This window comes from Littorina saxatilis, linkage group LG3 (genome assembly GCF_037325665.1).
Source record: "Littorina saxatilis isolate snail1 linkage group LG3, US_GU_Lsax_2.0, whole genome shotgun sequence".
Classification (NCBI taxonomy): Eukaryota; Metazoa; Mollusca; class Gastropoda; order Littorinimorpha; family Littorinidae; genus Littorina; species Littorina saxatilis.
This window is the reverse complement of record NC_090247.1, coordinates 40,549,689-40,562,312: the sequence shown is the minus strand read 5'-3', so window position 1 is coordinate 40,562,312 and position 12,624 is coordinate 40,549,689. Positions and strand designations below refer to the sequence as shown.

The 12,624-nt window shown below is 43.7% G+C and overlaps 1 protein-coding gene across 3 annotated transcripts in view; it reads right to left on the bottom strand.

Moving 5' to 3' along the window:
- LOC138962353 (uncharacterized) overlaps nt 1-12,624 on the bottom strand; it is a 196,312-nt gene that overhangs the window by 95,168 nt on the left and 88,520 nt on the right. For all 3 annotated transcript variants that reach the window (XM_070334138.1, XM_070334139.1, XM_070334140.1), the window contains exons 22-25: nt 12,155-12,263; nt 8,772-9,912; nt 7,928-8,077; nt 5,412-5,460 (exon numbers count right to left, since the gene is read on the bottom strand). In XM_070334138.1, coding sequence (XP_070190239.1) covers nt 5,412-5,460; nt 7,928-8,077; nt 8,772-9,912; nt 12,155-12,263 — 1,449 coding nt within the window. The remainder of the gene's footprint in view (nt 1-5,411; nt 5,461-7,927; nt 8,078-8,771; nt 9,913-12,154; nt 12,264-12,624) is intronic.

The following is a 12,624-nucleotide window of genomic DNA, read 5'->3' as shown; positions in this document are numbered from 1 at the left end:
GCTTCAAAGGAGTCTATTCGCCGCTCAGAATTAAAGTTACTGAACTTGTCACGCCCAGGTGCACGGATCCCCAAGAGCTTTCACTCATGTCTCGGGCAGCTATCCGTTTGAAAAAATAACAAGTTTCATTGACTTTCATACAAGGAGTCAAAAACTGCCAAACAAATTGAACACATCTCAAACAACGTACGAGCCAATGAAACTTGAGGCCCAGAACGTGATCACCGAAAATGTTAATTACATTTTGGCGGAAGATGCGAACTGACGAACCGCATAAAGTTCGTTTGGCTGACAACACTAAATGTATGTGAAGGCATCTGTGAGATAGCTGTGTAAAGCTTTTGACTGTTTATAAATATCGTTATCTGCGTCAAAAAGACAAATCGTTGCTTCAGCAATGCTGTGACTCCTAAACTGCGCCTTTAAGTGAAGCCGGGTTCAGCTCAAAAGTTTAAACTCTACAGTTTACACATCGGAGCGCACAAGTACTATGAATTCACACATTCGCAATGATCAGGCGTTTGTTAAAAACTGCGTCTTTTATTTCCACTCCTAGGACGTTTTTTAATTTCTGAAATATCTTGCTATTATTTTTGTACAGAAAACGGCATCCAAAACAGGGTTCGAAGTGACAAAGTTGAACCAGGTAATAAGGTAAGAGAACGGCGTTTTCGTGTTACTGCAGATGGCTACCCAGTTTACGTTCTAAAAACAGTCAAAGATATTCCATTGTCACGCCAAGAGCGTAGCATTAGTCTAGAACACTTTTGATACAGTGTTGAGTGAATTCTGGATGCAACCATTTTCTGAGAGGCTGAGTCAAAGATGAGCACTTTGCATTTACATATATTAAAGCTAAGACTCATATGGCGTTGAAGAGAAACAAATTCGCTAAATGGTCGTCGCAGCAAAATATTGCATCACTGCATGTATCATCTGCCTCCTCTAGGCTGGTTGAAACTTCAAGGCGTCTGCCATACTATACGTAGGTTCCAACCTAAAATTTAACAGTTTGTGGGTTGAACACAAAAATGACCATACAAGCAGACGATTAAATCGTATGTATCATCTTCCAACTTCGCAAGGACTGCTAATCGAAATTGACAAATAAACCAAACGCAACGGTCCATTCAATCAAAAACTTGTGATCGCTGAAAACCCGCTTTCCGACGTGAACAAATGTATCACATACAATGGCCCATTGAAGCACACACTTAAATATATTCATCTGACATGACAAATTGTGTTATTTTTTTAATCCGAACATTCAGTACAGAAGGTACCGCAACTGATATGAGTTCGATAATTCGTCTTTCACCCTCGAGCAGTCTGTGTGTCTAAGCAATGTTTCTTTTCATAGTACACATCTCAAACAACTTACGAGCCAATGAAACTTAGATGGATCTATTCATATGAAAAGGTCATCATTCAGCAACATTTCCCCATTACCTCAAGTGCTGGTAATAACGACCACCCTTGCTGCACAGCAGGTGCTGAACCCGTCAGTATCCGACACTGTGATTACAATCTTTCAGTGAAAAACCCTCACTCTTAGCATACAGTGCAGAAATTCAACTTTCCGTAAACACCAAAACTAACAGCGTTATGCAGAAAAGCTAGCGTTGGAAGACATTGCCCTTTCTTTTGAAGGTCGTTTAAAGAACACAGTGACAAAGGACAACGTTTAAACGCGGCAGCAACAGTAAGCTGATACGCAGTGGAGAAAGAATCCATCCGTATCAAATAACCCCAAAAGCCGAAAATAGACCTAATCCCTTTCAAATTTGGAGGTTACAGAGGGTGAAAATAATCTTCACTACTTAATTCAGTCGCACTTGAATTTCCATTTTGATTCTGTTGCCTCTAACATTATAAGATGTTTGGTGGCTTGTTGACAGACCAGCTTTTTTGTTGGTCCAAGGGGACCATATTGTCTTTTGTTTCATCTTTATCGACCAAGGCCAAAGGCCGCGGTTGATAAATATGAGACAAAAGGCGATATGCTCCCCGAGGACCAACAACAAAATGCTCGTCTGACGACAAGCCACCAAACATCGTTTTTGTCATCATTTTGGTTGTGCAACAAAATTCACAATAACCCACAGGGAGACGAATTTTTAGAATCCAAATCCGGGCCACAAAGCATCGTCACAGTAGCTCGAGATAACACGTCAACCTTGTATGTGACGTCAAACGTAGCTTGTTGACGCTTTTCTTCCAGTCTGAAAATGTACAGAGCTGCGATCATACGTGTGAGTTCAGTAAGTGTTGAGCATATTTCTTTTCTTTTTAAGTGTTTATGACTTTTCGTTGTGGATTTTGCGATTACAGAGATAAGTTGCAAATTGACCATGAGTCGCCGCGGTAATTGTCAACATTGATTGGGTCTTTGAGAGTGAATGCTTACAATCGTTGTCCTCGGAAACACAAATCCAATGCCGCGATGGTTGCACACATCAAACAATCAGCCTGATTGGCTTTTACTTTGACAATCCACGTTTCACCTGAAAGCTCAAACCCATTCACCACCTCGATTTATTGCATGGGAAACATGAGATTTATATCCCAGGTGTTTGTGAATGAAAACTCGTGAAAATGATGACAAAATTATTTAGCTGGGGGGGAAGGGAAATATCAGACAAAACTAAAGTTACAAAGATTTACCCGCCACGGCATTGGTAGTGTGTAAAACACACTCCAAGAGGAGGAGCTGACACACAGAAAAGTCGAATAAAGAAAATCCCCGAAGTGTTACACCAGACAACAGAAGCACACATTCAGTCACTGAACAAATAAAAGAATGCATGCATGTATGAATGAATGATTGGATAAATCAATCAATCAATCCATCCGAATCAATCAATCCGAATCAATAAATAAATCAATCAATCAATACAAACAGAAGAAAGATGTTAAATCTGAAATAAAATTAAAAAAAGAAGGTAAACCTCTAAGCCATCTAATAGTGTGATGCTTTTTCACCCGAACAATCCTCATATTCGTTCACAGGTACATTCAGGTAAATTGTCAAATTATAATGTATAAAAATTTATCTAAGGAAAGTTGAAAAAGGTACGGCTGCTGAGATCCGAGTCTAACTGAACGATTTAACAGTGAGACCAAAAACTGTCAAATTAAATCTTCCGGTAAAGTGGTTTCCGCAATAACACACAAAAGCAATATCAAAACACGCAGGCAAACATAGGAAAAGCCGAATGAACTTACTCGATTCTGATTAGCTGACATCCTTGTTCACCAAAGCATGTCGAGGCACAGGCTCCAAATAATCGCAGTCATCATTAAAATTAACTGTCTTGTTGGCTCTAATTTTACTGTTCACTGGTTGTCCATCAATCGGTTCATGGTAAACCTCCTGTAGTCTAATAACACAGCATAATGTAGGAACAAGGTTCCAACAAGTGCACCTTACTGGGGGACAAAATGCTCACGTCTCGAGTTTTCCGAACAAAAACAAGCTGTGTATCGCCTTGTAAACGGATGAAATGAACCAACCAGTTCACTGGAATTCGTCTGGCTTACTTCTCCCGATTCCTCATGAAAAACCGTGTGAACGCATTGCATAGGGTACGGCCACGGAAGGTCAAAGTCCTAAAAAGTGCACCTTACTGAAAAATCCAGTTCATCAAAACTCCAAGGGCTCCGTTTCTTCCAGTCTACATAGGACAGTGACCTCAGTATCAAGGCTAAGAGACTCAACACTGAAAATGAAACGCACGTGCAAAACGCATTTCAAAACTCCGTTTGTGGCTCCAGTTTCACAGCAAAGCTGCCAACAGGGAATCCCCCTTTACTTATCTTTTGCCAACACATGAGTGACCCCCATGCCTACCGATACACAGCGGCGGGTTCGCTCGACGCAAAGCATCTTGCTGATTAGACATAGAGACTGGTGAAGGGACGATAGCGAAAAGGGGCTGTGCAGCTCGATTCATCTTCCTCCGAGAGAGACAAGAAGGGCTCCGCCGCGAGACGCTTCTTCGGTTCTGAAGTTTTATTTAGAAGGTGCAACTCACGTTTAATGAGTTAAACGTCACGACGCCGACAGAACGCCTACGTTCGCCTGCTCATCATCTAGCCAATAATTCTTATGTAACGAGGAAAACTTGGCAAAGGAAGTGCCAATCAGAACATGACCGCTACCAGCTCATGCGGATGTTTTCTGTACCCAGCACAAAATATCAACAAAGCTGACGTGACTCGTTCACGTTGGGATCATATTGTATTATCTTAAACTGCGGGCTACTCTAGTTCTGAACCAGGCTCTGCTGATCTGGTATCCGCAACAGATTCACTCAAATATCCAATCTCCTTGACTTTGTTACCACTGTATCCGTGAAATTGAGCAAATGTGAACCCGGTACAGTAACTTGTTGTGTCTCAAAGATCCAACCATCTGTTTTCGTTTTTGCCCCAGCTGTGACGGTCCGGAGTAGCCATACCGAAACAGTCACACACACACACACACACACACACACACACACACACACACACACACACACACACACACACACACACACACACACAAACCATCAATGTTTTCTGTTGCGTTGTGAGTGTGTTTGTGTGTGTGTGTTCTTTGTTGTTGTTGTTGGGTGGTTTTTTTTTTTTTTTTTTTTTTTTGGGGGGGGGGGGGGGTGCCTGCTGTGAGATTTTGCTACACCTTGAACTGATTAAGGGAGAATACAAGAGCCTAGACTGAGTGTCAGAGCATGTTAATTTTAGGGTAGCGTACAAAAGTGATGTGTGAAAGCGAGTGGCCGTTATCTAACCAGTGCAGTCGAGCTTTTAACGTCAGAGCACTTCAGTCAAGTCTCTTCAACTTGAACTGATGTTAAAACCATACGGTCAATCGTGCCAGTGGATCTCTGTAGTCTCAAGTGCATGAACGATTAAAGTTCTGTTAACTTGCTTTCTGTCAGTTGACATAAGATTAGGTACAGGACTATCCAGTTTCTTGTCTGAGTATACGTTATTGTTATCAGTGAAAGAAACGTAAAAGAAAGCTAACCACCTCTTCAAAACCTAACGTATACAATAAACACGCAACAATTGGGCCGGCAAAAAAGACGGTTGGGTAGACTGAAAAGCAGACAGACAAGAAAGACAGACAGACAGACAGACAGACAGGAAAAAGAGAACGGAGATAGAGAGTCTGAGAGAGAGAGAGTGCTTGTCACTGTGTGTGTGTGTGTGTGTGTGTGTGTGTGTGTGTGTGTGTGTGTGTGTGTGTGTTTGTGTGTGTGTTTGTGTGTGTGTGTGTGTGCGTGTGTCCGCGCGTGTGTCCGCGCGTGCGTGTGTGTGTGTGTTATGTTTTCTTTTCATTGCGGATAGATATCAATACCCTTATTTAGACTGAAGAAACGTTAAAATGAGAGAGTGAGATGCCTTACCTGAGCGCCGTCTGAAGCCGACGGGGTGTTTCCACTTCTCTCTGAAATGCTGCAACAAACAAGCATCGACATCGTTACGCCACCGAACACGGGTGAAACCATTATCTGCACGTGCACCTATCATCAGCACAAATAACAAGAACTGTTCGTACTCAAGTTTTTTCATAGATCATACCGACATGGAATTTTAATGTGTGTTTTTTCTTCTGAAAGGAATGGCGAAGATTTTGTGAGCCACAAAAGAACCCAACAGAAGTTTTTTAGTTTGTTTTATTTTTCAATGAGGAAAGTATAACTCCACCTTACGAATATCACAGATGTAGTGCACACTTTTCTCCACGGATTTGCACCAATCGCGAGAAGCGATCCTGGGGCTTTTAGATGTACAGAAAATGGTAATTTATGTTAAAAACAAAAATGTCTGTTAATACTTTCTCGCTCTCATTAAATTCGAATTCACAAGTCCTAGAGATATGGAAATATTAATCAGATATGTTTTCAAATGAAACAGACACAGGTTAACACTAGAAGGACAACTCCTAGAGAAGTTATTCATTTTACGCTTCGTCATCTCGTACCAATACTGTCGTTCCCGGGCCCGCGTCATTAATCATTCTTCACACAAAGGTTGAAACTGGAAACAGCTTTCAAGTCTTTGACTATTGTAAATCTTGTTTCTGTTAATGCTGATGTACACGCGGCGTCATATAATCATGTGCAATATGATTTGAAGACCTTTACCTGCTTAAATAGTTTCGAAGCGGCTATTCACCGAATTCATGCATATTTATAACTGTTGCTGGAGCAACTGAATAGCCTTTGAAATAATGTTTTGGTCTCGACAGATTGAAACTAAAATGAAAGAGAACGCAGACACACACAGACACACACATACACTTGCACGGCAGGCACGCACGCACGTCAAGTACACTCGAGTCGTGCTCGCCGCTCAAACACTGTGACCAACCGATGCCAGTACAAAAAGACAGACAGACAGGCACTGATATCAACATAATACTAAAACGCTAGAAGACACACAGACAGGCCGACGGACAAAAAACGTAAATGCAATAATCATGCAGTATCTATACATTCGCAGTTGATGCTCATCCTCTAACACTGGGTGGTCCCAAAATAGCCTGAACATAGTACATCCGAGTTCATTCAAGGTTCCCCCGCTGCACCATAAACAAGCACTAACATCCACAGGCACCATCACTACCCGTAGATCATTCTGTTCGAGACTCGGATGGTCGCCAGAAAAACGTACACATACAGTCATATTCCTGATGGCTGCACCAGCTGCCACACAATTGGGCCTGCCGTTTATTTCGCTGACGACGGGCAAATCAAAGGGATACACTAACACGTCGTTTCTGATGCTCATTTATGACTCGAAAAAATCTTGCTCAAAAATCTATATCTTCTCAGTTTACAGAAGCGCATGTGTCGGTTTGACGCAGTCATCAGCAAAGTCTTAAGCGCTGCATACCTTTACCTTCTTATATGGGACAGCCACGGAATACGGAACCAAGGTAAGAGAGGACAACCAGTAGTTAAGCCAGCTTCTGTATTAATGCAAAGCACCCAGGATATAGGCAATTTCGGGCACGGAAAAACAATTCATGTCCATGGCTTCCGCAAGTTGCTTACAGGCAAATTACACAAAGGCGGGCAGACGAGAAGTGAAGAGAGAAGTCTATAAACTTGCCTGTATCTCAAAACCGTTCATTGTCGTCTGAAAATGTGGCCGCATGTTTGACTGAGTGTCATTCTGCGGTATCTTTGCATTATTTCCTTCCAACCTCAGAAAACAAGAAGAGCAAACGCTCGATCGAGTCACTTTCGCAGTTCTGAATATTATATGAGGCATCAGATGGACAGGAAGAAATTGCTATTCACAACACAATGAGTCACGTTCACATAAAATTTGAGCCCGGTCACTTTTATAGTTTCCGAGAAAAGCCCAACGTTAAGTTGTGTGTTGCCGAACAGAAAAGGCTAGTTATCTCCCTTGTTTTTCTGATAACGTTCGTAAAAGGCTACAGATGTAAATACTTTGATGTAAAGAATAATCCTACAAAGTTTCAATCACATCCGATGAACTTTGTCAAAGATATAAAATGTCTAATTTTTCCTTTGACGCTGACCTGTGACCTTGAAAAAGGTCAAAGGTCAACGAAACCATCGTTAAAGTGTAGAGGTCATTGGAGGTCACGACTAAACAAAATATGAGCCCGATCGCTTTGATAGTTTCCGAGAAAAGTCCAACGTTAAGGTGGTGTCTACGGACGGCCGGCCGGACAGACTAACACTGACCGATTACATAGAGTCACTTTTTCTCAAGTGACTCAAAAAACCACGAGAGGGTAACTTCTGGTATCTTTTTGTCTCATAACTTTACCCAAATAAACCTGCAATGAGAGGACACCTCCGATGTAAGGACGCTTTTTGATGGCCCCAAGGCCGTTCTTTCATCGCAGGCACCACTGCACTACGAAATGCCAAGGACATACCCATCAAAGTCTGCATGCTGGTGTGTTGGAGTAGCGGTACGGGAGGAAGGAGACATTGGAATCCGTCTTTCTGGAGTCTTCAGCAAATCCTCTCCGTTCTCCTCCTCCATTAGAATGGACAGCTTTCTCGGCTGGTTCCCTCCCGCTCCTCTGTGTAGATAAGAAACAACGGCGATAGAAAATGCTCCGAAAACAAAAACATGCTCAGAAAAAGAATTCTCCAAAGAAACAGCTTTGCGGAGCAGATCTCCCAGCGTCCCTTTTCTGGTTCCGCCGGGGACTCCTCTGTATTCCTAACTAATAACTAACAACAAATTGGAAAAAAATGATAAGAAAACAAAACATGAGACGCCATATACACTGGTTCTCTCTCTCTGACCTCCTCTTTATTCATAACAAACAACATATCATGTGAGGTGAAATGCTCAGAAACAAAGATTTATAATAAGGAAGCAACCGCTATGTGGAAAAAATCTTCCAACGCCAGAAAGAATAACGATTATCAACAAAGCAAAAAAATGCCCATCGCAGTCAGCTTTCCACTGTGCAAGAAAAATATGTACATGTGTATTTGCGTTACTGCTTCAAAGATTCGTTCACATCCATTTTGGGACTCTTTCAGTTGGAACTTGGGTGTGTTGTTGTGCGTTCGTCGATGTAACCCCAAGTGTGTATGTGTGCGTGCATGTGTGAGGGGACGGGTTGTCTGTGAGTCGTAGAAGATTTGTGTCTGTTAGTATTTTCTTAGACGCACTATGTAACTGCATGTGTACTCTATAATGTATCTCAAATCATGTATTTTCAATAATTTTCACATTACCAATCTACGTTTTAGCTAGCTCACCTCGCGGAGTGTACGGATAGCCCCCAACCGCTGTTGTCTGATTCGGACGATGACGAAAAGCTTGAGGTCGAAATGAAGGAACCCCTGGAATCCATCGAACCATGGCTCGTATCCTGTAAGCGGAACGTCACGGTTTTATTCTCAGGCCTACCGTCACCACTGAGGGTAGAACTCGACACTCCACCGCCGTAGCCACCATCAGGATGTTGTTGTCCGGTGCCGTTAGAATTCTGAGTGTGGTCGTTCGTTGAGTTTTCTCCTGACAGGTAGCGAGGGTCGATTGCGGCGCGGTAGCTAGGTCGCCTGGTCCAGTCCGGCTCCTTGCCCTTGGACTTATCCACGGCTGCCAAGAAGCTCATCCTTCTGAACCCAGCCGGCGAACACTGGTCGCTTGAGTTGTAGTGCTCAGACTCTTGCCCTCTGGTTTGGGGGTCTGGAGGATGAGCACGATGGGGCGGAGGAGGATGTCGGTAGGAGTGGTCCGTGCTGGAGGCGTAGCTCTCGAAGCTGGTGGACGCGTGGCTGTCAGTCGTGCCGCTCGTCCAACGGCTGGATCTCCTCTGGAAGTCCAGGCGGCGATGGAAGGCAGCGGAGGAGGAACAGTAGGACGAGGAGGTCATCATCGTATGAGAAGGCACCGCCGGAGACGCTCTGGGGCCTGCAACAGTGCTGTTGTTGAAGCTCGTGTTGTGAGGAGCTGAAATCCCGCTCGTCTCAGGGTCAGGATGGCTGTTCGTCGAATAAGTTGTCGTAGCAGGTTGAGAATACACCACTCCTTTCCCTTCCCCTTGGATATCAGTATGCCCAGACTGGGAGTTGTTGTTATACCCAGGCTGGGGCCTACCGTAACCAGCCTGCTGCGAGTTGAAGTTGTAATTCAACGCCGTAACCACACTGTGAAAGCCTCCGTAGCTCAACGATCCCGGAATCTCATGAGGTCCCAGCTTCAGCTGCAAGGAGGGGCAGGAGGAGACGCCCTGGAAGTCGAGTCCAAGGCGGTAGGCCCTGCACGCCGTGCAATCCACGTCCTCGCAGGACATACGCAGGTAGTTAAGGTAGGAGTCCGTGGCGGCGGTTGCGGCGCGCGGCTTCTTGGGCAGCGGATAGTAGTTGCCGTTGAAGAAGTCGATGGTCAGAGCATCTGTGTGACAAAAATTAGAACCGTTAGGCTAGAAAATCCGGCGTTTCTTCTCCGGTGAACCCAACTCTATGTTGTTAAGAATAGAAGGGTAAGGAGATAATTTACCAAAGGCAAGAGAGTTGCCACAAAGTGCATCATGCCTGTCAAATACCTAAACAATGTAAGGCTACTTTCCCTTTCCAAATCATGATCTCTGTATAAGCGTAGAGTGCTGCCCTGTCATGTAGTCTCAAAAACCAAATTTGAAATCCAAAGCATCATTATAATCATCCTCATCTCATTAATCATCCAAAATATAGCGAACGACGAAGAAGAAGAAGAAGAAGATCCAAAATATAAATTGTCCTTGCTCTTGTGGCCCTTCATGCCCGGAGCACTCATGGTGACCTTGGTCTCAGTGTTCCTGTTCGATCCTTCCCTGAATAGTAGTTCTGCTGTCAGTCTTCAACGTGTGACGTTCTGGGGGGTCGACGGAGGGACGTGGTGGCGGTCTGCTCTCTGGAGGGGACGCTCACTCAGTCTGGCTCCGCGACTTAAAGTCTATATCGTTTGTAGGGGGCATAGTAGGTAGTGGGCTGCGTCCGTTAGCTCGGGACAGACCCACTACTGAACACCATCGAAGTGACTCAGCAGAAGTGCAGTGTCATCTTCCGAGGGTAGCCTACCGCAGCGGCCCGACATCCCCCCCTGGAGCGTCTGTAAAATCGACAAGTGTGGCAGCGGAACGAAATTGATAGGTGGTTGGAGCAGAGTGCAGGGACGGGGCGGTGTGAGAGCACAACGGGATAAGGGAACAAGTGTCAAGACGAAAAAAAAAAATAAAAAAAAAATCATGATCTCTGTAAAAAAGACAACTATACTTTTCAATGAGAATTCAATAGAGACACCACACACAAAACATGCACCGCAGGCAGTTCTTTTGCACAAAACAAATCATTTCCAGAAAGCCCAGTCATGACAATTAACAGTGACAAAATGATCCTAGTCTTGAACATGCAAGCTTCCCGAGGTACAATGTACATCCACAGAAAAACGTAATTTTAAACCAACACGCAAACCTTGTAGAACATATCCGTACAGTTCTTTCCATCAAATAAAGATTAAAATGAGACACAATTTTACAGATCTATGACATGAGAACGTCTGAAAATTCATTAGAGAAGCCTTTGTTTCTGTGAAAACGGCCAAGTAAATCACCACATATCCGTCTATAGCTTTATTTCAATTTGCTGAGTGCGTCCTTCCATATATACCAAGAATCACAAGCCTGGTACCTTCATTTGCTCAAAGGTTTTATTGCCAGGGGAAAAAATCCGAAAGTGACACTGTTGTCATTTTAGGTTCTTGAAAACAGTGCTGACGCGTATGCTTCTGTCTTGCCGAAAGAGTACGAACGGTATAAACCGTCGAACTGCCACGTATTTGAACACTGAAATTTGTTGCAAGATATCGACTTCTCGTATATCATGCGACGAAACCGCGTACTATATGCAATATTACAAAACAATAGCCTGAATAGGTACGATGATCGAACGGACCGACCTACCCTCGGGATGATTTATTCAGCTGTGCACGCTTCACAACACAGTTTTATCCTGCGCGTCGGATACTTCAAAACCCACTCTTAACATACTCTTAGTTTTCAATTTCAGAACTGTGACTCATCATGTACACTTACTCTGAGTGAGGAAGCGGCTTTAAAGAGAAACATACCAAAGAACACATCAATACTGTCAGACACGTCTTCCCTCCAACAGCCCACTCGCCGGTGATGCGTTGTCGTATCCGGAAGCTTGTTACGTCGTATTTTCAATTGAGCAGGAAAGTTAGGCTACAATAAAAAATCTCGTGTGGGCAAAGTGCTCTGTTACACCTGTAATGTTCTAATTTATAATGCTATTGTTTTAACTCAAAAGTAAATTCTAGGTATAAAATCCGGTAACTATGACATCGTGCTCGGTACATATAAGAAATAACACACATACACGCACGCACCCACACCCACACCCACACACACACACACAAAAGGTATACCAACATTCATTAGGACCTCGATCTGTTGATCGCTAAAGATGAGGAATATTTTACAAGATACACGACAGACACATATCTGTGATCAGAGTAAAGGGCAAACACCAAGCTTCGGTTGATACTTTTTCAAAAATCGCACGGCCGGAGCTAAACCAATAATACCAACAACAAAAAGTAAATATTAAGAAAGTGAAAAAGTGATGATACTTACCAACAAGTGGAGAACTGGGAGAGGCGCATCTGTATCCACAGCAGTGACTGCTGACCTTCCCGTAGCCCGACAGTCTATGCAGTGGTAAGCTCATTGCGGCGCGCTCCTTCTGCCAACACAACGAGTATCGATCTCACTAACAGCTCTATCTTCTCTTCCTTCTTCCTTCTTCAGCCGTCGCCCATGACTATGAGTTAACGAGGTTTTGCAACTGCATTAAGAAACAGGAAGAGGGCAAGAAAAAGGACAGGAAAGAGGAAAATTGACGAACGATGAAAAGACAGAGGTTAAATATGTAAGGGAATTGCAAGAAAGAAGATGAAGAGTGTACAAGCGCATGGTCAGACCGACAGACTGAAAGACGGACAGTCAGCCAGCCAGCCAGACAGACAGACAGACAGACATGCAGGGACACACGCACGCACGCACACGCACACACACACACACACACACACACACACACACACACA